General features: G+C 37.1%; 2 protein-coding genes across 2 annotated transcripts in view; both read left to right on the forward strand.

The window, feature by feature from the left end:
- The window catches only part of LOC131973647 (complement C3-like), a 39295-nt gene extending 21462 nt beyond the window's left edge, over positions 1 to 17833 (forward strand). The window contains exons 22-43 of the mRNA XM_059335700.1: positions 205 to 417; positions 1808 to 1865; positions 1978 to 2067; positions 2799 to 3005; positions 3200 to 3275; positions 3422 to 3581; positions 3694 to 3786; positions 6048 to 6198; positions 7638 to 7720; positions 8558 to 8635; positions 8732 to 8884; positions 11202 to 11264; positions 12443 to 12524; positions 12662 to 12710; positions 14009 to 14093; positions 14225 to 14314; positions 14652 to 14754; positions 14862 to 14951; positions 16350 to 16442; positions 16596 to 16679; positions 16989 to 17133; positions 17566 to 17833. Of these exons, the coding sequence (XP_059191683.1) occupies positions 205 to 417; positions 1808 to 1865; positions 1978 to 2067; positions 2799 to 3005; positions 3200 to 3275; positions 3422 to 3581; positions 3694 to 3786; positions 6048 to 6198; positions 7638 to 7720; positions 8558 to 8635; positions 8732 to 8884; positions 11202 to 11264; positions 12443 to 12524; positions 12662 to 12710; positions 14009 to 14093; positions 14225 to 14314; positions 14652 to 14754; positions 14862 to 14951; positions 16350 to 16442; positions 16596 to 16679; positions 16989 to 17133; positions 17566 to 17707 (2388 nt within the window). The 3' untranslated portion in view covers positions 17708 to 17833. The remainder of the gene's footprint in view (positions 1 to 204; positions 418 to 1807; positions 1866 to 1977; positions 2068 to 2798; positions 3006 to 3199; positions 3276 to 3421; positions 3582 to 3693; positions 3787 to 6047; positions 6199 to 7637; positions 7721 to 8557; positions 8636 to 8731; positions 8885 to 11201; positions 11265 to 12442; positions 12525 to 12661; positions 12711 to 14008; positions 14094 to 14224; positions 14315 to 14651; positions 14755 to 14861; positions 14952 to 16349; positions 16443 to 16595; positions 16680 to 16988; positions 17134 to 17565) is intronic.
- Positions 17834 to 25345: 7512 nt separating this feature from the next.
- The window catches only part of LOC131973658 (complement C3-like), a 40998-nt gene continuing 39402 nt past the window's right edge, over positions 25346 to 26941 (forward strand). Inside the window, exons 1-2 of the mRNA XM_059335709.1 lie at positions 25346 to 25501; positions 26604 to 26802. Of these exons, the coding sequence (XP_059191692.1) occupies positions 25416 to 25501; positions 26604 to 26802 (285 nt within the window). The 5' untranslated portion in view covers positions 25346 to 25415. The remainder of the gene's footprint in view (positions 25502 to 26603; positions 26803 to 26941) is intronic.

The raw sequence follows: 26941 nt of genomic DNA on the forward strand, positions 1-26941 counted from the left end.
ATGCAGTTTTCATTAAATTTATATATTATTCAAATTACTTAACATCAGAAAGTTTGTGTAAAATTAACACAATCTTCTGTGTGTCTTGGAAACATCTGCATTTGATTTAGGGTTATCAGATTAGTTATCAGATACATTTGCCAATGTCTAAATGTCAATGTCTTCCCTTTTCCTTTTCCACCTCTCCATTTTCCCCGTTTCAAGGTCCGTGTGGATCTGTTTGAGGAGTCGCATTTGTGTAGTGCAGCTTATAAGAGAGTTAAGTTTAGACAAGAAGTTGAGGTTGGTGCCGAAAGTACCAGATCTGTACCCTTCGTCATTATTCCCATGGAACCTGGAGAATGGGAAATTAAGGTCCACGCTGCTGTCAGAGGCGGTGAGCTCAGTGATGGAATCATGAAAAAACTGCGGGTGGTGGTAAGAGAAACATATTCTGTAGTGACTGCAGAGCTCGGTATACCATATCAGAACTAACTTTGAACTTTAGATTTCCATGTCAAGCCTTCAACTGTCTGATTCACATTTACATATGGCCACCTTGAGCCACTGGCTATCAGTGGTGGAAAAAGTATTCAGATCTCTTACTCAAGTAAAAGTACTAATACCACACTGCTAAATGACTCCACTGCAAGTAAAAGTCCTGCATTGAAAACTTAAGTGAAAGCACAAAGTATTAGAAACAAAATGTACTTAAAGTAAGTAAGTAAAAGTACTGATTATGCAGAATGGACCCATTAAGATTGTTATATATATTCAGCAGAATATGGCAGAATTTTGATTTTCTAAAGTACAGGCTCATTTTAACTACTTAATAAACTGTTATGATGTTTACATTTAAAAAAAAAAAAACAGAACACTTATCATTTTCATGTTTTTTGTATTAAATCATCAGTTAAATGTAGTGGAATAAAAAAGTAAAATATTTGTCTCAAAAAGTAGTGGAGTAAAAGTATAAAGTTTAATTAGATGGGGGTAAATATTTACACTTTCTAAAAGGGCCCTGAAGGGGTTTTTATAGTGGAGAGACGTTAGTTGTTGTTGTTGTTTTGTTTTTTGTTTTTGTTTTGTTTAAATTTAATTATTTTTCATTATTTATTTTAATTTATTTATTTATTTATTTTTGTTATTTGTGTATAAATATATACCGGTGCTTCTTCTTTTTCTTGTATGTATTTATGTTTGCTATTATTATTCTTAACCTCTTTATTTGTTAACAAATTATGTCTTCCATGTAACACTTATTTTATTTACTTGTTGTATGGACCTTCCTTGAGTCAATCTTTGAGTCTGAGGCTTAGTTTATTTTATGTTCTGTATGTGTGTAATAGATGTACATGAAGGAGCACGGTGAGAGATGATTGTAACCAGAAAGGGATTAGCACTGATGGTGATGGTGTTTGGTTGTTGTTGTTGTTGTTGTTGAGGGGTGGGGGTCGTATTTTTCTTTTTATTTTATTTTATTGTTGTACAATGAAAATGGAAAATAAAAAATGTTAATCACAAAAAAAAGTTTAATAAGATAGAAATACACAAGTGAAGTAAAAGTACCTCAAAATTGCCCAGTACTTGAGTAAATGTACTTAGTTACATTCCACCACTGCTGGCAAGGAATTGACTGTAATTATAAAATGATTAGGCTTGTCTGATTTTTTTGTGTCAGATTTTTTTTAAGTGGTAAGGGTAAGAAACTATTTGAAATATTTTTAATGAATTTTAACATTGAAGTCCCATTGTATTTTCTCACACAGTGAGGTTTACTCAAAAATAGAAGTATTCCTAATAAGTTTATAAACTGTTGTTTTTCCAGCCTCGAGGAATACTGACGAAAAAATATACAACTGTAACATTAGACCCTGCTAGGAGAGGTAAGTATTTTTAATTGAAGTAGCTACATGCAAGGAAAAAATGTCAAAATTATCTCCTTTTTAAAAAAAAATGTTTTGCTTATCCCCTAACTTGCCAACTGTGTTCTTTTAGGTGGGACTCAACGGGAATTAATCAACAGTCAAATTGATCCGAAAGATATAGCACCCGGCGTAAAACCGCACGCAGAAGTCTCTTTGACAGGTGAAAAGGAACATATTTTTCTGACACTTGAAATTCGAATCTCATCATGTAGCTAACCCAAGCTGGCTGCCATTAATAATACAGGAAAATATTAGCAATATGGCTTCATTAAGCATGTTAAGCAAGCATTATCAACATTACTCATTGGCCCAAAATTTTTTTTATATCTGGTGTTGCTGATGTTTTGTCATGTTTTGTCATGTTCAAAAGTCAACTCAGACCATCGTGCCAAATTGTTGCGTGTTTATCAGTCACTCAATATTTATTTTTATTGGGGATTCCAGGTGATCGCATCACGTTCCTGCAAAACTCCTTACGTCTACATTTTGTCCAAAAGTAGTGATTTTGATTCCGGAGTGGACAGTTTAACTTTACCTGTCCTTAACCAACGTGTTTTCAATGTGCTGTGGTTGTCAGATGTTTGCAGCATGTTTAAAGCACCAGTCGTTGCATGTTACAATGTCAACAGGTTGCTGCGGTTCAGAAACATTCACATTCACATATTTATGGTTGACAAATGTCGGGAGTCAACATAACAGTGGATTGCAGAAAAACTATAGCCATAAAAACTTCTCTGCATTTGGAATAAAGCATGGCATTTGTGCAGACTCTTCACTGGTATCATAATTGGGTCCATCATGTAATATTTGGCATATAATATTACATACATTTCTGTAAAACTTGCAATTCCTACACACTGATTTTGGGGACCTTTTTCTGTGACCACACAGGAAGAGAGCAGATGAATGCACTATTGGACAATGCTATTAGTGGAAAGTCTTTGGGTACCCTGATCCAAGCACCTTCAGGCTGCGGCGAACAAAACATGATCGGAATGACCCTGCCTGTTACTGCAGCCATGTATTTGGACAGAACTGACCAGTGGAAAGCTGTGGGTGTTTCGAAACGTCCCGAAGCTATCCAACACATTCAAACAGGTAAGCTCACACACACACACACACACACACACACATACACACACACACACACACATGCAGTAGTACTGAATACTAAAAATACCAAAATGTTTAAATGAGGAGCATTTGTCAGGATATCTCAAACAAACTAAAGATTTATTAGAGAGTTGAATGGCAGCCAGTGAAAAGTTTGTTGTCGTTTTGTTTGTGTCCAGGCTACCAGAATCAGCTTGCTTTTCGTAAAAGTGATGGCTCTTTTGCTATGTATCAGTTCTATCCCAGCACCACCTGGTGAGTCATTTAAAAATGAATGACGTCATATTTAAACATTTGCACGTTTACAATATTGGATGTATATTATTTACAAATAAATAACCTGAAGCAAATGTGAAATTATTACATATTCTCCTCTCCTCTCCTCTCCTCTCCTCTCTCAGGCTGACAGCCTATGTTGCCAAGGTGTTTTCCATGGCAGACCATCTGGTCGGAGGGCAACGTTCAGTGATCTGTGACGCTGTTAAGTTTCTGATTCTTAATACACAGCAACCTGATGGCATGTTTACCGAGATCGGAGATGTGTACATGAAATCAATGATTGTACGTCTACTGATTTTAATAACACCAGTTCTTTAACACTGTGTTTGTTCCACAAAAACCATTTAAAAAGCTATACCGTAACATGTGTGTGTGTGTGTGTGTGTGTGTGTAGAGTGATGTACAAGGCGTAGATTCAGATGCTTCCATGACCGCCTTCTGCCTCATTGCCATGCAGGAGTCACGATCAAAATGTCCGGATATTGATGTGAGTAATGTGCTGTCTTCTACGCTCTTCTCCGTATTTCATTCTTTAATGACTTCTGCACTTTTTCAAAAAAAGCATCACTGGTCAGTAGTGATGAAATTATACACTCACAGGGTTAACTCTAGCCTGGGTTTACCCATGCTGCCTTGCACGCTCAATTTTGTTTTGTACTGCAAAGCGGCATTGTGTCCATGGTCGATTCTTAGCTCTGATTTTGGTATCCAACCACAGAACGGAGAGGGACGGCAAGACGATGACGCGTACTATTCGACAGACAGAAGCTTGTATTTTGCTTACGGATCCAACATGGCCGCAGCAGATGCAAAGCTCTCTTTGGATCTAGTTGTAGACATTGTTCTAGATAGTTTAGAGCCAAAGTTTATTTTAAAAGAAGAACAATGTTTGGCTTTACACTCCTTTATCACCACCAACAAGGATGTTTTAGCCTTGCTTCCAACAGGATTTGGCAAAAGCCTAATCTAACAACTAGCCCCATTAGTGGCTAATCTAATGGGGTTTAGCAAGACCCCAGTCGTTGAGGTTGCTCTACATACGTCATCTGGTATAATTGATACGATTGGCTAAGAGCTACTTATGATAGACATTCGTATCGCCCAATAAATGGCTCTGGACGATCGTAAACCACGCCTCCTCTACGAAAAAATAAATAGGTGGTCTCCAGACTATATCTCATTTGTAATATATTCTGTGGTTAGCCAGGCTAGGTTAACTATGCTTTCTAGGTCGTCTTCAGACGAGCCTTCCATCGTCGCTTCCAGTCATCCTGATTCTCCATACATCTGGCCAGTTCATTGGTACTTTGTGCTCGTGCATCGTCCTTGAGTACGTCCACATATGTTAGTGTGGGACGTCCCACAGACCCGCGCCCATGTGTTGGTTCCCACAGCACCAACAGTTGCTGGCCAACAGTTCTTGATGCCTTTGGCAGTGTCCTGCTAGTCCCATTCTCCTGGCTGCTATTTTCTGGCTCAACCTTGGTATTCCCTCATACAGAGTCTTGTTAGTAACATGTGTACTCTTACTGATGTTAAGTACTGCACGAAGCATTCTGGTGTAGCACCCGTCTAGAGACTTCTGAAGGGTTGGCTTCAGGGTCCAGCATTCACTGCCATATAGGAGATGCAATTTACTCTCTTTTTTTTTTTTTTTAGCAGCATGAGCTTGCAGACAAATTGTGACTGAAAAAGATCCCTTCATTATTTCTGACAAAAAAACAACACAAACTATGCAATTAATGTATATTTAAAAGAATATATATATATAATAACTCTGAGGCAAGTGAAGTAAACTGCAAGGCAACGCATATGTCATGCCGCATAATTGCAACTAAAATTATATTTTATGTTAGATGAAAAAAATAATTTTGATTTTTTTAAACAAATCTAACATCACAATAACTAAATGAATAATACCAATAAATATCTCCAAATAAACATGCCAAGGGATGTGTGTGTTCCTTGTTTGTTATTTACAAGTTTGATTGTTTTCAGGAAGATCAGCATATTATGTGGCTGCTAGAAAGCTAATGTTAGCTATATGTTAGCAAGCTAATGTTAGCTAATATCCACTTTTGTCCTCTCTTCTTCGTTCGTCAGCTTGCAAAGACTTCTTTCTGGTTCTTTAACTTGTTGGTGGTAGATACATTCCATTACACAGCAGCTTTTAGATATTATGTTGCTAACAGGCAGGATTGACTAGGAGGTTTCTTCCTTCAATACAAAGTCTGTGGAGAGTGATGGTTGCTGAACTCAAAAGTAGATTACGTCCTCTGCTGTTGAAAAAGGGTATCGCGATTAATTTTTGATCTCAACGACTCAACTCGTCACACATTTGTATCAATTTTCTCGAGATGCATCGTTATATCCCTACTGGTCAGTTTGCCTGATAACGTTAGAAACTATAAAATAGGGGACAATCGCATATCAGTAGAGCTACGAAGTATTTGCGTACAGGGAAATGAGTAAAAACAACTAGTTGAAAGCCCTGATTATTGGACTGCAACACATCAAATGACATATAATAAAATGAATAAACATTCACAGTGATATTAGTGTGTTATAGAGACTTTTTTGCACGTGTGTCAATACAGGTGTGGCTTGCACTTTGGAGTGCCTTGGGCACGAAAAGTTTGAAAAACACTGCATTAGAGCTTGATCTTGACTGTGCTTCTCTGTGTTACATTCACTAAACTTCTGGATATAGTTATCTTTCCTTATTAACACTTACTTTCTTTTGTCCAGAGCCTGCCACACACTATAAACAAAGCAGTGAACTACCTGGAGACCCGTCTGCCCAGCGTAACCAACCCATATGCTGTGGCAATGACATCATATGCCCTGGCCAACGAAAACAAACTGAACAAGGATATCCTCTTCAAGTTTTCTTCCTCAGGTTTCCTCATATGATTTTCCTCAGCATATCAAGACATTATTAAGCATTATTAATCAAAAATGACTCTGATATCAATTATATTCTGTTTTCTCCCGCCCAAAAAAGACATCAAAATGTTATTGTTAATATCTTTAATACTTTTCCTGAGCAAATGATATGAAGTTAATATAAATGCATTTCAAACAGTTGATTATATTATATTCCCAAGTCTTACCATCCATTATTTATTGGTGATTAAATTATATTTAAGGAAATTATAATCGAATATTTGCCTAATTATATTGTTTATTGTTTTAAGTATATTGTTTTTTTCCCCATAAGCAGTTGGTAATTTGGTACATTATTCCATATAGTTCTGCCAAGTTAATTGATAGGCATAACAATGCAATGAGGAATTACATATCTTTGTACATAGGCCTAAATTATTTTACATGGACTTTGGAGCCCTGCTCTTGGTGAATATATCTTTGTGATATATTGGCCTTACCTGCTTCTTATAGGCAATGAGTGTAGGTCCATACCAAAACAGAATCTAGAAGTTAACAACCTGCAATCTGATGTGGCACAGTAGTCAACAGCCTTGCTGTCAATGATGGAATAGTTGTAGGTCTAGGCTTGGTGTTTCACCTGAGTTGATAAGGGTTAAACGCATCCCCTCTTTACATACGTGATGTTTTATAAATAACTTGGCATGTACCTTCAAAAAGACTATAGCATTATGTTTATCAGTGTGTTATCAGTTTATCAGTGTGTTATCAGTTTGTTATCAGTGTTCTTTCTTTTTAGTCTGATTGATTTCTATGTATTTACCAGGGATCCAATCAGTTAATACATAATTTATTTGACATGCAGACCCCAATAGTTTATTTAATTTGTTATTTATTCTGGATTCAATTTTGTACCCAAATTGAGATAACATAGAACTTTATAAACACATTACCAGCTAACTGCAAGTGCTTATTAGGAAATATGATTATACAATTATGTCATTGTATTTTCCTAGAAGATTTTTTAAGAGGTTACTCGCTAATTATCATTATTATTATTATTATTACATTTTAAGGTACTTTTTTTTTTTTCAAATAAATTCTAAATACAAAATCTGATAATTATAACACAATAATCATGAAATTTGCAGACCTGTTAAAATTATGAGTAACCAAAATAATCTACTGTGTGTTTACTTTGTACAGTATATTTGTTTTTTTTGGGGTCCCAATGACCTTACAAAGCAGACAATGGCAGACAATGAGCATACACATACAAGGAGGTTTTGAGAATTGATAGTCATTACATTTTAGGTTGAAAACTTGGTTTAAGACTAGGTTAAGGCTAATGTAACAGTTATGATTGGGCAAGTAGCAGTGTAATGTCCCCAAAGTGAAGGAGACAAATGTTGTGTGTGTGTGTGTGTGTGTGTGTGTGTGCCTCATCCTCAGGGACACACTGGGAAACAATTTTAGGGGATATTTACACTCTGGAGGCCACAGCTTATGCTCTTCTTGCTCTGGTCAAGACAAAGGTGAGAACAACTCACTATTTGCTTATGTGCATTTTACCATGATAAAGAAAATAACAACAACGAAAGACCCACAATCCATGTTACTTCATTAAGGGTGCGTTCGTAAATCCAATCTGAAATCTATATGAATAAATTAATTTGAAACCCACTGGCCATATTTGGCTATTCTGTGAGGAATCTTCATTTTGTTCCTGTGTCCATGTGGGTTTCTGGTCGCTACACTTTCCTCCCACAGTCAAAAGCCATGGAGGTTAATTGGGGACTTGCCGTAGATGTTTTTTTTTTGTTTTTTTTGGCCATTTTCAAGGCTTTATTGATAGTGAGAAACAGAGTGAAAGGGGAAGACATGCGGGAAAAGGCTCCGAGTCGGATTCGAACCCGGGCCGCCCGCTCACGAGGACGGTGCCTCTATGGTACGCGCTCTACCAGGTGTGCCACCGGGGTGCCCCTTGTCGTAATGTAGAAGTGAATCCTTGTTCATCTCTGTGTGTCACCCCTGTGATTGACTCCCAAGTTGTAGTCCGCCTCTCGCTCATTGTTAGATGGGCTTTGCTCCATCAAATGTGCTGGTATAAGTGGGTATAACTGATAGAGGATTTACTATAAATAACATGCAGCACAATTGTCAGTGTACTGAATAGCCTTTCAGATCCTGTTTAGTATGCCTTTAAAGCTAAAGTAATTCAAGTGACAAGCTTTATTTTTTGTAAATATACACTGAATTGGATGCATTACAGCGTCTCAGCTCTTTCGAATAAAAACAAGACTTACATTCATTAAAATCAATAACTATTAAACTGCAGAGATTTGAACTGTTTTTCCCTGCTGTTAATAAAGGCCATAGCAGAAGCCAAACCTATTGTCGAATGGCTCAAACAACAGCAGCGGTGGGGTGGTGGCTATGGATCGACTCAGGTAACACAAGATTAATGCTTATTATTCTTTTGCTGTTTTTCTTGTTTTCTGTTGGACACTGTGAGCTCAAGCTATCAATCACTTCTGTCTCTCCAGGCTACTATAATGGTGTACCAGGCTGTAGCAGAATATTGGGCCAATTCTCCAGAACCAGAGTATAGTCTGGACGTGGACCTGAGGTTGCCAGGCAGGCAACTGGATATTAGGTACCATTTCAACAGCAAGACCCTCGACACCAAATCAAATAAGGTTAGAACACACACACACACACACACACACACACACACACACACACACACACACACACACACACACACACACACACACACACAACCTCATTAAGTACATTAATCGGCTGTCTGGCCTTAATGAGCAGAAGGATTACAAATCATAGACAGGAAATATATGTTTATATAAAATATATATACTATATATAGTGTAGAGTTTCTACTATCTTTACTCAAGAGCAGGAATTTCGGTTTCAGTGCAGATTACTTGATTTTGCATTCAGATTTGTTTCACTGCTCTGTCTCTAACTTCTTCTCCACCTGGTAGAGCACGTACCATACTGTCCACATAAGCGGGCGGACAGGGTTCGAATCCGACTTGGAGCCCTTTCCTGCATGTCTTCCCCTCTGTCTCCCCCTTCACACTGTCTCTAATAATATAGCCCAAAAATGTCTTAAAAAGAAAAAAAAAAACTGTGTGTTTGCACTCAATACTTGTTTCCTAATACACACATTTTCTCTCACTTGAAGTCTACTCCTTGGATTCAAACTGTGTGCGCTCTCGAAATTGTGCTCTCATCACAGCACTCGCACTTGGAACTTGAGCTTGATGTCGTGGCAGTTTTGACAACTGCACTAAGTTAATGGGTGAGCTGGCCAAAGAAGAAGCACACAATACTCAGTTCTTCAGGTTTTATTAACACATCTGTACTCCAATACACCGCTCAGTCCCAGGATGGTTATTTGACAAAGCAACAAAGTCCAGTACACCGCTCAGCTTGTGACTGTTGTATTTCTCAGCATTGGCTCTTCAGCAAGAGGCAATGCGGCCCTAACCTTCCCCCTATACATCACATCAGGACAGACCTCACGTCTTTACACGTTCCCCTCTCACATGGTGTTATCAGAGTTAAGTTCACAGTTTGAGTTCCCACAAGGCCTTGTGTCTTGAATATCAAGTAGGTCGCCGTCTTCTTCATGCCCCACCATGACAGGAAACACCAAATTTCCTTCACAGTGACAATGCTATCAAAATTCACAGCCAATAGGGTGCCACAGGAATTTGTTGTTAAACCCAGCAGTAAGTAAGTAAGTTTAGCACCCTGGGGTCTTACCTCTCAAACTCAGTGAGGATTTTGGTAAGATGCCTGAAATAAGGTCTGTGGTTAACACAAAGTTAAAGGATGTTCGCGTTATGTTGTACGACATAAAAAACATTAGTCAATACGTTAATAAATTAGTGCCCTTTAAAAGGCGGTTGCTAACAAGAGGTTAAATGAGACTACAGTGGTTGTCGGGGACATTAAACGTCATAATGCCGGACCTGGACGGGAACTCTGTCACTAGTCCGCCTCACATCGTTTAGTCGTGTTTTTCAGAGCTCCTGAAAAGTCTTTTCAGATTGTGAATTATTTTAACAAACAATTTTTTAGGATACGGTTTTGCTGGCCTGTCAAAACTGCTGGTTAGCTTGTCAGAGACTGTCTGAAGCTAACGGTAGTGATATTCAAGCCATGCGGACGTGGTGTAGTTTGCTATAGCATAACATTAGCTTTTCACAAGTGGTGCTCATCTGTGAAAATTATCCTGCTGAACCAAACGCGTTAGGATCAGAAACGTGTGTTTGCCACAGAGCTTATTTTTCTGTAATTATCCAAATTCCAATGCAAAAATTCCAGAGGCGAATTCTCAAGAGACTCCATTGCAATGCTAACTTCCAGGTTGTACTACTATTAAACGTCATTTTGTTTGCTCTCTATAGGGTGCTCAGTATGATTCTGACCAATAACAATCCAGCTGCCCTCTTGCATGTGCGTTCACTCATGTTTCCCATGCTGGCGGTTCCTCGCGCTTTATCCTGGGTCATTCAATTCTGCCACACAGGGCTTTCTTGAGTTTTTTCACACCAGACCCCAAAACAACTACACCTTTCAGGTCATTGCTATGTAAACAACACATTGCTATGGAAGGCGTGCCTCAATCTGCAGACATACCTCTAGAGTCCAATTATTTATTTCTAGTAGTCCTGTAATAGGTGGAATAATAAAATAAAAACGAGCCAGAACATGCCCACAAGAAGGGCAGCTGTGATTTGTCATTTTTGGCTCAAACCAAAAATCCTGCTCTTGAATAAAGATAGTAAATAAACTTCATTAAAAAATTATTCCGCGGTTTGCTTCATTTTGCAAAGCATATTGTTTGGTATACACAACAAGATATTATTTATCCACAACTTGTAAATACAGTTACAGCAAATTATAAGGAGCATGATAAAAGATATTGATGATTTTATTGATGGTTTGTTTACGTTGATGTGTGCATATTTTAAATCTCGACAGTTCAATGACATAAACACAAATGTAAGCTTGACTGCCAAAGGAAATGGATCAGCAACATTCACAGTAAGTTTTACACATTTTTAAAAATATTTTTTATTTGTATTGTTGTGTTCTTTTGAATCCTGGATTATGCCAAAGACAGTTTTGATTATGCTGTGTACACTATGTACTTTTATTTTCAGAGCCTTGCATTTGTAATTGTTTGAGAAAAACTAAATACAAATAATTCAGTTTTTTAAAAAACATTTTAGGAACTATAAAAATATTTTAAGAATTGAAAACTAATCCATCAATAAATAGTAGACATATAAAAAACATTACCTAAGTAAAAATAAATAATATAATTCAAAAATGTACGGTATTTCAAAATGCAGTTTAAAAAATGAATCAATACCTGGAAGGTACACTCTCTCATTTGCATTTTTGTTTCACTACTGCTTTCCCTCTTCCTACTGGCTATTCCATTTGCTCAGTAATTTAGCTTTTCCATTTAGCCTTGAGCTGGTAATTTGATAAAACAAAGCAACTTAGCCAACAACAAACAAACACCTGGCAGCGTCTATTGATTTTCCAACCCATTTTTAAAAAAAACACGGTCACTTCTGTATGATGTTGGCTCCCTTGATGCATTTACTCTTTATATCAAACTGCAAACAAGACAATCATCTATAATTATCTACATTCTTACTTCAATTTGTGAATTAACTTATTAAAAAGTAAGCTTGTTGACTGTTTAAATTGATGGATTAATATTTTATTTGTGAATTGTTTTCATAATCCTTTTTGTTGCATTTAAAAAAATAATAATAATTACGTTGTAATTCAGTCTGTTTAATGTAATAATACAGATTACTAATTTCTGGTTTGGGATTACAATTTTTTTAATGATGATTTAAATTACAATAACTTATTTACTTTAGTTTACTAGTGAAAATGCTTTATTACCATTTCTGCGACACTTGTGGTCCTACATATCTCTGTGCATTTTCCAGCAGTATGTTGCTGAATCAGGTGCTTCTCAGAAAGCACAACAAACTCTCAAGGACAAACAAAAAGGGCCATTGCACATTGATTTATTTATTTTATTATATGCATTTTTATATAGATAATTTCAAGAATATAAATACATATTTATTGTGACAAAATACATGAAGTAATACTTTGCACAAAATTGCATAAAAGATTTTGAAATTATCTTCCGTTCCTTATTGCTTCAAGATAAACTGTTGTCTTTTTGACAGATGGTGTCGCTGTATTATATTCTGCCTGAATCAATGGAAAGTGACTGTCAGAGGTTTAACTTATCAATTGATGTCAAACCCGGTAATTTGGTGCTCTGAGTCTCTTATACTATTTGCATTTGTTTTTATTTTAATGATCTTTGTCTTGCTTATATATGAATATTTATTTTATGAGAAACACTAAGAAATGTAATACTCTTCAAATGTTTGCTCCTGCAGAGAAAATGGATGACGCTGAGAACATATACAAGCTAACAATAAGGATTTTGTAAGTACAATTGTGTGTTGCAGTAATATGGTTTTTACTGCCATCAACATCATTTCATTTTCCCCCAATATATTCATGTAGTCCTTGTTTGTTTTCTCCTCTTGCTGAAGTTGTAATTTTCTTACCATATGTGGCCTGATTTCCTATATTAACACAAGTTTGAGAATCATACTGCTCTCTCTCTCCTGTTTCAGTTTTTCTCAGTCGCTTTGGTGCATTTCTCACATCACTATTAACATTTGCACAACAGTTAATACATTTCTCAAAACAATTAGTACATACTGCAAAAAACCTAGTTGATAACCTGCAAAAGTGTGTCACTTGCTCAAAATGGATAGCTCATTCCTCAAAAGCAAGTATTCATGTCAAGGAAAGTGTTAGTGACATCAACATGAAAAGTCCTGAGACCATGTTTATGAACAAGATATTCAAATGTCTCTGTCATGTTTTCATTATGACAGTTTACTCTGTAAATGTTTTCCAATGCAAAAAAGTCAGATTTGGTGACGCTACCTGAAAATGCTCAACATAGCACTTTAAACTATTTGCACAGCCATTTGAAAACTACAGTAAAGTTACACATTACTGTATTTAGTGAGGTTAGTAAGTACAACACAATGAATATGTATGTTTCACATTTTTATTGCATATGCTCTTTCAGTTCTAATTTGTTTACAGGAATAAGGCGTAAAAATGAATAATCTTGCAGAAAGCGAGAACTGGAGAAGCAAAGCAGCAAACAACACTCTCTCACAGACACACACACACACACACACACACACACACAGACACACACACACCAACACTGCCGGTAGATGGTGAGCAGCCAGAGTCAGAACATGCTGCAGAAAAATGTTGCAGAAGCAGAATTGAGCATTTTAGTCTCAAAGTAGAGATGGACTAGTCTGGCTATGTAAACATCAATTTCTGTCGCTCTACATATGTCATCTGCATATGTCAGCTACCTACGTAGCGCCCAATAAACGGCTCTGGACGATCGTAAACCACACCTCCTCTATGGAGAAATTAATAGCTGGTTGCCAGACTATCTATGATAGATAGATAGATAGATAGATAGATAGATAGATAGATAGATAGATAGATAGATAGATAGATAGATAGATAGATAGATAGATAGATAGATAGATAGATAGATAGATAGATAGATAGATAGATAGATAGATAGATAGATAGGCAGGCAGGCAGGCAGGCAGGCAGGCAGACAGACAGACAGACAGACAGACAGACAGATAGATAGATAGATAGAATTTCAATTATTCTGTCCATTCTGTGCACAGGTCTAAGGATCGTACTGCATTGATGCCAATTGTGGATGTTGGCTTGCCAACTGGCTTTGTTCCTAACAAAGATGATCTAAACTTAGTAAGCACTTACATGCACACAAACACACTTAACACACATAGTATGGTAACCTTCTTAATAATAATATTATTTTAACATAATGTGTGTGTGTGTGTGTGTGTGTGCGTGTGTGTGTGTGTGTGTGTGTGTAGTTGTCTAAGGGACATGCCCGCACTATTTCAAAGTTTGAGATGGACCAAGCCCTGTCAGAAAGAGGCTCACTCATCATCTACCTGAACAAGGTAAGACTTTCTGCCATTTATTCCCTCTTCTCTCTGGCTCCCTTTCTCAAATTCAAATGGGTTTCATTGACAACAATATTTAAGGTTATCTTAAGCCATCTGCATGCTGGCCCAGTAGTGCTTCTCAGTTGCTGTACATAATCCGGCTTGTAGCTATTCTTCAAGAGAGCTGCCTCTCACAAAATAGGGGAAAGTTTACTTTAATTCATCAATCGCCAGGCTTTGATTTCGAAGTCCAGACAGTCCATTCAAGTGACATAAAAACCCAAACTTTGCAAAAACAACATCCTGGATAACCTACCACACATAAACTGTTTTGTTGGACATCCCTCCACAGATTTCTCACATACAGGAAGAGGAGATCGCTTTTAGGATCCATCAGAAGCTGAAAGGGAACATTTTACAACCAGCTGCTGTGTCTGTCTATGAATACTATGACCGTGAGTCTCAGAGACACCTAGAAACGTGAACTCAAACTGATTTACATAAATCAACAAGAGCTTATGGTCGAACACTTGTTGTCAAATATCTTTATTTCCTGTTGCAGGGAAACCTTGTGTGAAATTCTACAACCCCCAGAGGAGAGGTGGAGGGACGATGAGGTCCTGCGGAAATGAGGATTGCACATGTGCTGATGGTAAACAAGATGACCTAAACTGTCTAAGCATACATTTCTTCCAATATGAAAGTGTCTATAGCCAAAACTCGGGGGATTAAACAAGTGAGACGCAACTGTGGCCGCTGTCGCTAACTGTGCACAACATTAACAGCTAATCATAAACAAAGCAGCATGGCTATTTATGTTCATTATCATAAACATATTGATCGTGAATTAACCGGCATCGCTAACTGGACACAGAGTGTCCGGTGCTTGATGTAAACGAACAGAGATCGCTAAGTGAACACCTCCTGCAGCAGCAGCACATACACACTGTACTGCTACAGAGCTAACTGTTAGCCTATTAGCAATTTGCAGACTGGACGCTAACATCCCCCCCGGCTCTGCAGCTGGGAGAGACTGCTGCAGGAGGACTGTGCCACTTCGACTTTTTCTAACTCTTCTTAATGAGCAGCCGTCCCCGCGGCTCGTTAAGAAGAGTAAGAATAGTCTCCAATAACACCAGAAAAAGCAACATGGTCTCACAGGAATCCGTGAAATAGCCACGGATTTGCTTAACTCAAAATCCGTGGAATAGCCACAGAATCACTCAAATTTCCGTAAAACTGACACGGATTTCGCTACAATGCAAGTTAATGACAGTCATATCCCATGGCTATTCCAACACACAAAGTGATTATGTACATTCACTGAGTGAATATTTAGAGAATAAAACATATATTTCTCGCTAGAAATGTGATCAAAATCCATTTTCAAGTCAAAATATTGATTTTTTCACTAAAAATGAGAGAACTGTCCGCCATGTTTTTTGTTCTGACCCCCGGAACCTTGAAAGTCACGTGACCTGGAACAAACCAATAGGAAAAAATATCCATGGAATAGCACATTCACGGATTCCTGTGAGACCAGGTTCAGAAAAAGTCACTGGATTTACAAGGGTACAGGGGGGAAAACAACTTTTCTCTACTACCTATACTAAAATCATTACAATGTAGCCTCCTATATGCAGTACTATCAGTTCTCCCGTCTCAGTGAGACGTTTTACAATATATTTTGGTATTTTTTAGGGTTGAGACTCAGGAATGTCAAGGAGGAAGCGGCAACACGTCATTTTAATTATTCTGTCCAACAACAGAGAGCTATTGAAAATATGCTCACATCCAATACTATAATTTGACTCAAAAATGTAAACATTCTCAATGATCACACACTTTGGAAATGCATGGCTGTATTGAATGTGAGTAAATTGTGTGTATTTATGTGTTTATGACAAAAAAAAGACCTGGTTTCAAAATCTTGAGATGGTGAAAAAAATTGTAACACCAGCTACATGCATGTCCAGACATCAATGTCCATAAGCTCATTTATTTGAGTCATCAGTTGTGTATTTACTTTTCGTCAAATGTGTTTTTTCAGAGACCTGCAGTTTGCAGAAGAAGGAAAGCATCAAAGATGCAGACCGCACTGCAAAGGCTTGTGAGCACACAAGAACCAGTCAAATTGATTTTGGTAAGTCAATGGTATGTGAGCGAATAAGTGTGTGTGTGTGTGTGTGTGTGTGTGAGAGAGAGTGTGTGTGAGAGAGTGTGTGTGTGTGTGTGTGTGAGAGAGAGAGAGAAATAAAGTAAGTAAGCTAACAATCTGCAACCTGTTTCCTCTCAGTGTACAAAATAAGAGTGGACGAGATAAGAGAGGATTTATCCAGGGATGTCTACAAAGTGACGATATTGGAATCAATTAAGGAAGGTGGGTCTTTCCATTTCTCAGTGCTATAGTGTTTGTTAGCAGACAGAAAAATCTGTAGCCATTTATCTGTGAACACATTGCACATGTAGTGGTCCCTGTCAGCAGGGGAATTTTCTTTAGGTGTTTTTTTTTTTTCTTCTTAAGAGTCCCTTAACAATTTCCCAGACTGTTTCCCGACATGCAGAAGAGTTCTTCCCCATTTCTTTACATGAAGAATGTCTTTGTGTGTAATGCCTCATATGAAACCTATTGTTTTGCAATTAATAATGTTCACCTGTATTCGCTTCTCCTACCATATTTTAATTACAGGAAGCTTTGATAAGGGTGTCAACGGCCTAACTCGCACATTCTTCAGTTTTCCACACTGCCGATCATCTTTAGATCTGGCAGAACACAAAACCTACCTTGTCATGGGCACATCCAAAGATATTTACAAGGACGAAAAGACTCAATCGTGAGTATGATCTGTGTGTGTGTGTGTGTGTGTGTGTCTGTGTCTGTGTGTGTGTGTGGTGTGTGAATTAAATGCATCTACAAGTCTGATAGTATTTCACTAACATGATTTACATCATAGAATTTCCTTTAAATATCAAATGATCTTACCAGTTCTTTATTTATTTTTTGCTACTGTGTTTTAAACACCACAAGTTCAATTATATTAAAGATAATATTTAAGGAGTCCTGACAAATACCTGTAAAACACTGAAATGAAACTCTCAGATGTTTGTGCCACTCCTTGCACCTAGCTCTGTACCAGCTATTTATTTAGTTTGTTTACTCTAACATGTTCTACACTGTAGAATGGATTATAATGTGGCCTTGAAGAATTATATTTTTCCTATAAACAAATAGCAGGATACACAATGTGTCACTTTTCTCTCATCAGGTATCAGTATTCATTTGGGGAGAGGACCTGGCTCGAGTACTGGCCCACTGAGGCTGAGGGTCAAACTGACAAATACAGAACTGCTTATTTGGGCATGGAGGAGCTCAAAAACGTATACCTTATATTTGGATGTGAGCTGTAATGAAAGTGCTGTTTTTCATTGTTTTTATTTTACATTATTCATATGATGTAAAACTTTTCAATGAGATTTGAGATGCAGAAGTTGCAATATTATAGCACATACTGTTCATTAAAATGTAAAAGTCTTCATCTTGTGATTTGTGTGTTATGTTGAGGCCCTGTATGTGACATCACACCAACAGCTGCCATTCAAGGAGAGGGCAGAAAATGCTTCTCTGTTTTGTTAGCATGTAAACACAATAGTACTGAATGCCGAATTCACTTAGGTTATCTTATCAAAGTGAATTTCGACCCTGTCTCCATTTAGCAGTAACATGAGGTCTGAGTGATACGAACACAAGTGGAGGACGCATTGAGATCGGATGTCAAAAACCACACTCAGAGGTGGTTCAAGCCGCATGTGTCCACATTCAGATAGTAGTGAGAACAGGTATGTGACTTTTGTCCACATTAGGGACCGTCTACTCAACTGCCGCCCCCTGCCCAATCAATCTGTGTATTTTTCAATGATGGATGAATGACTCAGTTTAATTTTATCCAAAACTAATTTAAACACAAAACACATTTAAATATGTGTTTCTGTGAAAACTAACATCATACCTCTTCAGGGGCTAAAACATAAAACATTGAACTCCTTGATGTTATCTTTACAGTACAATCTCAGTTGAGTTAGACTTACGATTGACAGGATCAAGTTTCTTTTTGTCCTTTTCAAATAAAAGCCAATGAGCTGAGATAACAATTACAAACCACAGAGAATTACAAGGCTATTAGTTTGAGCAAAACTATCTTAATGTATCAAACCTTGCTAGCAAGAATTACTGAGTTTAATTTGATCCAAAACGTATTTAAACATAAAACGCATTCAAATATAAAACGCATTCAAATATGCAAGATTACTGTGAAAACTAACCTTATGCCTAATGGGGGACTAAAACATAAAACATTGAACTCCTTGACGTTATCTTTACAGTATAGTCTAAAAACAGGCTTTTGCACAGTACTGTATATGTATATTTTTTATTTTGTGCATGAATGCATGCAGCAATTAATCGATAATTGATCATTAACGTTATAGATAATTAAGTTGGCAGGTTTCTTCCAAACGCCCATCCCTAATATCATGTTTCTGTCATTGAACACTCCCGAGGGAGCTATGCTGTGATAAACACGGAACAACAACTTTCAACTGCCTTGTTTCTCATGTACACAGTACATGAACACTTAAACGGCCAAGACAGTCTAACAGGTTTTTCTTTTTTAAAATAACTTTGTTATTGACCGCTACATATAAACGGCAGTTTTAGAGTCCAGCTGTGCTCAGAGCAATTATAATTACATAATTATCTATTTTTTTCTCACATCACATAACATTTTCATACTATATGTGAATCAAGAGCGCGCGTGAGAACAATGAGGAACTGTAAGCTACACATCTGCCAGCACCTGTAAGCGGCTGTGCTCCATGCAGACATATCTCAAACTTCATATTGTAGGCTAAGGAAGATTCGTATCCCAGTCAGCCGATATGCGGTTAAAAACAGCAACGCATTTGATGTTTCTAAAACGGAAATAATGTATGTGTTCATTTACATACAGAGTGGGGAAGTGGAAACGGGCCACAAGTGGTCACTGAAGACGCACACGGAGACGCATGCTACTGCCAGGCGGCAATCTCCGTGTCTGAGCATGGAGGCCAACCAGGAAGTGCCTTAAGCCTGCAATCCCCTGAAAATTCCGGCAGGGGGTGCTAAGTTTGGCTACAGAAAAAATCTGCCCATTCATTTCAGTTCAAAATTTGAAAACTTCTCACTTGATTTTCAAAAAAATTTTCAGGACAACACTATGGTCTCAATTGCTAGTAAAAAATCATCTTCAAGACAATTTGATGTCAATAGTTCTAATAATGGCCCCATTTAGAAGAAAATAGAAGATAAAGAATCGTATGATTTGGGGCGTGGCTAGCTTTGATTGACAGGTCACTGACAAGGAGAAGAGGCAGAGCAATGCGTATCCATGGCAACGTGTCAATAAAGTTATATATAACGTTATATAGATAGAAAAGAGGGCGTTTACCAATTTGGTCTCATAACTTTGAGCCTTTCACTGTATTTTGACTTAATGACAGTTTATTTGAACGTTTTGTTCAGTAAAAATGTCTTGTTCAGTGTTTGGTTGGACTAACAGACACTCCAAGGAGTCGCTGCTCAGTTTTCTGAGGTCAGTAACATACATTTTGTTTTTGTTTTTTGCTAGCCAAAACTAACATCCCAGTTAATGCTCAAATTAATGCTAATATGAATTAGCAGCGGCTTCTCTCAGTCGGGTTGCCGGTGTAGAGAGGCATTCATATTCCTATCCTTAACGTGCGTGATTGTCATGCCCAAATTGCTGTATTAGGTATAGTAATGTCAACCATGAAGGACATTAATTGAAACAGCGGTGTTGAAAGCATTCATCATGGAATTGAGAACAGCCTCACAAAGATAATAAGATTAATGCTTAAATGGAAGTTTTCAAACAGTAGCCATCCAAATGTATCTCAATCTTTCACTGAATTTTCAAGAACACTTGCAAAAGAAAATGTGAATAAATGCTTGTTTCCAGACACTACTGTTACATTATACAATTATTAGGAGCTGGTAGTTGAGACAAGCAGTAGGTTGTGCCAATCTAAAGACAGAAAACTGTTATACCACTGCAGAAGAAAGAACAACAATGTGACGTAAATCAAAGAGGGCCATAAGCAATGAAGGGACTACAAAGCTTTGTGAAGCATTTGCTAGATGGCGGTCTTGGCTTTAAAAAAAATGCTTCAGCAATTGGAACTGTGTTTTAAGCCCTTTATTTAACAAAGAGCCCCATTTCTTGGGCTCTGTATTAAAAAAAAGCAAATGCTTCAGGAAGCATCGTTATCCCTTCACTAGCCATTAGCTAAGTGAATAGGCCATGGCCCCCCTTGGAAAAAGCTGGCTTCCTCCCTGGCCCCCTCCCACCCTTTGATCATTCAGGAATCATTCGATTCATACAAGCCATACACTCATCTTCAATGAAGACATAGATGCAAGATTGAATAAATGAATAAATACACTCCAAAGTTAATGGCAAAATGTATAGCTCATAGATTGGAAAAAGTGTTAACAAGCATCATTCATCAAGACCAATCAGGATTTTTGCAGGGTCGCAATATTGGTAATAATATCAGACAGTTGTTGGAGATCATTGAAAATTATGAGTTGAATAATAAAACTGGGTTAATTTTTATTGCTGACCTGGAAAAAGCCTTTGATAAGGTTAGTTTAGATTTCATCTTCAAAAGTTTTTGGAATCTCTTTAATCAATTGGGTTAGAGTATTGTATAATGATACCAACTGTAAGATCATTAATAATGGTTATATTTCAAAGTCTGTGCCCCTATCAAGGGGAGTTAAACAAGGATGCCCTTTGTCACCACATTTATTTATAATTGCTATGGAAATATTAGCCATTAAAGTGAGGCCTAATGTGGACATAGAGGGGCTTGATATTGGGAATACACAAACAAAAATCTCAATGTACGCAGATGATACTAGTTTCCTATTAAACCCAAAACCTTCTTGTCTGCAAACCCTTCTGGAACTTGTAGAGCTCTTTTCACAACACTCTGGTTTGAAGCCAAATGATGAAAAATGTAAAATTCTCAGGATAGGGGCACTAAAAGGTACAAATTTCAAAATAACAAGTAGACTGCCTATTGCTTGGACTGATGGGCCAGTCAATGTTTTGGTTATTGTGATTCCAGAAAATTTGGACAACTTGTGTATGATGAATTATAATAATGGGTTGACAAAGATAGATAAGATTTTACAACCATGGAAGGGAAAAACATTAACACTTTTTGGGAAAATTTCCCTAATTAATAGCTTGGTTGCATCACAGTTTATTTATCTTTTTATGTCCCTCCCAATTCCATCACAATCTTTTTTCAGGAGTTATGAGCAGAAGATATTTAGGTTCCTCTGGAGTAATAAACCAGAGAGGATCAAAAGAAAAGTCCTCTATAACAATTATGAATATGGTGGGTTAAAATTACTTAATTTAGAGGCACTTTGTCTCTCTATAAAATCCTCCTTAGTTCAAAAACTATATTTGAATGAAGATTGGTTTTCATCCAAGATATTGGAAAACACCCATTTACTGTTCCAAAAGAGATTATATCCCTTCCTACAGATTCAGTCAAATCATATAGAGTGTGTGATTAATCTGATTGGAAATGTATCCATTTTTTTAAAGGAAGTCATTCAATGCTGGCTATGTTTTTAGTTCCATCCTCCAGAAAGCCATGATGAAATTTTACAGCAAATAATATGGTTTAACTCAAATATATTAGTTGAAGGGAAACCAATATTTTGGAACAATGTCTTTGATCATGGTATATTGTTTATAAATGATATTGTGGATGAAGATGGGAAACTTATGAAATATAGCGAGTTCACTGAAATATATGATACAATCTGTTCCCCTTACTCATATAATCAATTGATCTCTGCCATAGGAAGGGATTGGAAACAAAAGATCAATAGTGGGATGTCAAAGCTACTAGTTTGCCAGCCTTCTATAAGAAACAGAAGATGGTTAAAAGGAAATAAAATAAATCGAGTTATGTATAAATTTCATCTAACCTCTAGATCACTGGTGGTTACCCCGTATAACATATATAAAAAATGGGAGGATACTTTTGATTTTCTTATCACATGGGAACAAGTATTTAAGTTAATGTTCAGAACAACAGTAGACACATTTTTAAGATCCTTTCAGTTAAAGATGATTTATAATTTTTTATGTACTAGGAAAATGCTTAAAATTTGGGGTATTGTCGAGTCGGTATTGTCATGTTGTCTCTGTCTTTTGGAGGGAGGTTCAGAGGATGTGTACTGCAATGACGTTGAGTTTTGAATGTGATTTCTTTTCTGTTATACTAGGTGATTTTACAGAGACAAGCAGTTATATTATTAATTTAATTATCTTGTTGGGGAAAAGATTTATTTTTAAAGCTGTCAATGCAGGTTCTTTGAATATTAATCAATTTAGGATGCTTATTAAACGTTATTTTGTTTTGGAAGGTTATATTGCTAATAGGAATGGTGATGTTGGACGGTATTTGGAAAGGTGGAAAAGATTTATTGAAGGGGAAGGCTGGCATTTAATTTAACTTAACCCTTTTTTTATTTTTTCTTAGGTTATCAAGTTTACTGATATACTGTGTGTTTTATGTGGTAATTATGTTTGATGTTTGTTTGTGTCTTGTTTAGTTTTGATGTGTTAAGGTTCTTGTTTATTATTGTAATTTTATTTATTTATTTGGGTTGGTTTTGTGATTTTGTTGTTGTTGTTGTTGTTTTTTTGCTGTGTCCATTGGTGATTTGTGTTGTGTTTTGTCTAAATTAATCAAAAATAATAAAATAAAATGAAATGAAATGAAATGAAATGAAATGAAATAAAATAAAATAAAATAAAATAAAATAAAATAAAATAAAATAAAATAAAATACAACTGACTGGGCTGCTAGCTGCATGAGAAACATCAATTGTAATCTCAACCTGTCAGGGCAGCAATGCAGTCTGGCGGGAAGTCATTACTAGAGGAAGAAGAGGAAGAGTAGCAAGCCAAGGACCACGAGCACTGGACATCACTTTCTGTAAGTGTGATTAAATTTTAAAAAGTCAGTAACTCAGTCAGTGCTACATCTTGTAACTACTTCCTGGTCAGTCATTGAGTCCACGCTTCATACTGATGTTAATAAAGTGCATTTATTCTTCTGGACATGTTAATGGACATCTTCATTGAACACCGTGAAAACTAAAAATGAGGAGATGAAAAATCTCAATTAATATTTATAACAGACAGCAGATTTCCCAATCATTTAAAAATACATGTAACACAATTAGGCTACTAGCCTGGCTAACACCAGACTAACCACAAATGAGATTAGTCTGGAAACCAGCCGATCATTTCTCCGTAGAGGAGGTGTGGTTTAAGAGCCTCCAGAGCCGTTTATTGGGCGCTAAGAATGTCTATAGCGTCTGTAGGTAGCTCTTAGCCAATTGTATCAGTTATACCAGATGACGTATGTAGAGCGACAGAAATTGATGTTTGTTGTGTGTGTGTCTATGAGAGTGTTGCTTGCTGCTTTGCTTCTCCAGTTCTCGCTTTCTGCAAGATTATTTATTTTCACACCTTATTTCCCCTCATGTCATTCAGCCACACACATCCACTGATTTTATGGGCAATAAACAAGCTGCTGTGGATCTCTTGTCGGCTCCGCTGTCCCCCGGCTCTTAGCAAGATCACTGGCGTTACGGTAGCGGGGCTAGTAGTGGCGCTAGTTGGTAGATTAGTAGATTAGATTTTTCCCAAATTCTGTCAGTAGCAAGGCTAAAACATCCTTTTTCGTGGTGAAACAGGAGTGTAAAGTCAAACGTTTTTCTTCTTTTAAAATCAACTTTTGCTCTAAACTATTTAAAACACCATCTACGGCTAAAGAGAGAAAACTACAAAACTACAAGCTTCCGTCCGCAAGCTGCCGTCTTGCCGTCCCTCCCCGTTCTGTGATTGGATCCCTAAAACAGGGCTAAGAAACGGCCCTGGTTGCCAGACTGCCTGGAGGTTCGAAATGAAATTCAAGCGTGCAAGGCAGTATGGGTATACCCAGGCTATTAGGCTATAGTAAAACATTCTGATTACCTCTGATTATAAACAGAAATATATTATGAATATATTTATAGCATCATTTACACATCTTGACTCCAACTCTCTCTCTCTGTTTGGACAGAATCTTAAAATCTTTGTCACAGATTGTAGCAGCAGGCTAGCAGCTATTAGCTGGCAGCCCGGAAAGCTAACAGTAAAGTGCGTCAATGCAGTAAAGTTAAAACTTTATTTTATCATAGCTTTCTTTGGCCGTTTTCAAACAGCTGAAAATTAAAGTTTCGAAACGGTGGGCCAGTGTATGAGTAACAATATGTGTGCTGACAGCGATGTGCTAACCTAACATCATGTCAATTTACAGACATGAAGAGAAAGACCGCCGCACCACTGATTTCTTCTTTCTTTATGAAGAAGAAAGTACAGCAACGACTTAATCGACAGGGTAAGTGAATGTATTGGAAATTAATAAACTGGCTTGGGAACACACGGGAAATCTTTGTCAGTTAATACATTGCTTGCTGCATCTACAAATTGAGACTCTACCATACAAAGTAAAAACTCTGTATCAACAACTCCAGATACGCCGCCAACTTCTCAACAACATTAAAAATACCGATTTTGTACAATTTTCTAAGTGATACATTGCATGTCAAACGTGGTTAGCAAATTATTCTCTGTTTAATTTAAACTGTCCAAACCTTTTTGGAATCAGGGTTGTAGTACACCAGCAATCAGCTGCTGTCAATCAAACATAGAAACCACCATGCCCATTCATCCAGCTGAGAGGGAAAGGTGCATTTCTCCTTGAAGACCTTTTTCATGCTAAAAGCAAACATATACTAATACGTCTAAACATGATATGTGATTTTATCTAATTTCACCAGCCCTGGATATCTAATGGAGCTTTATATTACCCAGTTATCAGTTTGATGACACCACAGAAGAGGAGAGTGAGGAGAAGTAAAGGTGCAGGAGGGGGAGAATTGTGTGCTGCAGAGCGAAAGTTCACATTAACAGCAGAAATGGGACCAGGCAGGAGGATGTGCGGGACTCAACTCTGGCTGCTGGCCTTTTCGGTCTTTTTCTGTCTGGCTGCTGGATCGCCATTGTACGTACACCTATGTTTTCATGCTCCACCTGTCATATCTGTTCAATGAGGCAGCAGGATGTTAAAAGGAAAAGACAGGAAAGAGACAGAAGGAGGAAAATATGTGTCTGCTGCTTGAATCAGTGTTAGGAACAGCAGCACTAGGACAAAATATTTTGGTTTATGGAAGCAAAAATATCACGTGAGGTCAATGTCGCCACATATTAAGCATTTGCATGGCCAATATAAAAGATTTTATATATTTCTGTCTTGTTAATTTATAGAACTTTATTCCAAATGCATTGCAGTGTAGGCAATATTATCATAATTATTAATGGCTCACAACCCAAGCAAAGAAAAACCTGCGCAAACTAGAAATATGTTACTTTTTAATTGGATTAAGGAAAAATGTGGCTTAAGTGTAGTAAGTTATTGATACATTTGTTTAATTTTGAAACACAGCTCTAAGGTTTTAATTTAGTTTTTTTAAAATTATTATTATTATTGGACAAAAGGTTGTCCCACTCAGTAAATAGATATGATGTATCTCATGTTTTCAGATAGTAAAAAAGCAGTTAGAAAATCTGTAATGGTGCAGTATTATTACCAGTGTTTACTTGCATTTGCAGAAAATTAAAGCGTTATTAATGCATGCTTAGGTGTGAAGATAGACAATATTAACTTAGTTATATTGATCTGTGTCTTACATAATGAGGAGCTCAGTGTAATTTCCAGTAAATGAGGCCAGTAAATTACCGTAAATGATGTTTTGAATTTGCACAACGATGCATTACACCACACTCAGCAAACAGAGTCCTGAACACGAATGATGAAATGTTTTGTTGATCCAGTACTGGATTGTTGTCAAGATAATCAATAGATTACTCATTATGTGTAAGGTTCATGCTGAAGCAGAAGATCCTCGTCTGAAATAAATATGTTGTTTTGCAAATTGGGTAACACACTCAAAAAACCACTGATAAAAACCAAAAAAAACAGCATATCACTAATTTTCAGTGTTCTTCGGTTTGTCAGTAAGTCTCAGCATACCCTAACCAGCATGTTGTTCTTTCTGTACAGTCACTGTATTCTTAATCTTTCTGTTTTCCCCACTGCTGTGCAGGAAGGTGATGTCAGCCCCCAACTTGTTGCGCGTAGGGATGCCAGTTAAAATTTTTGTGGAGTGTCAAGACTGCAGCAATGATAATAACATCACGGTTGAAATCGCTGTGGTGAACTATCCAGCCAAAACCAAAAGGCTGGCAACCACATATGTGACCCTTACCAGTGCAAATAACTTCCAGGACTTTGGAATAATTGAGGTAATGCAGAAATATCACAATATGTTACCTGGTTCACTGGCAAAATATAGTATATAATATTATGTATAATATACTAATAATATTAGTAATATTAGCATTTCAATGCAGGAATTAATCACATAGTCTGAATAAACTGTTA

Source organism: Centropristis striata, chromosome 1, assembly GCF_030273125.1.
Source record: "Centropristis striata isolate RG_2023a ecotype Rhode Island chromosome 1, C.striata_1.0, whole genome shotgun sequence".
Taxonomy (NCBI): Eukaryota; Metazoa; Chordata; class Actinopteri; order Perciformes; family Serranidae; genus Centropristis; species Centropristis striata.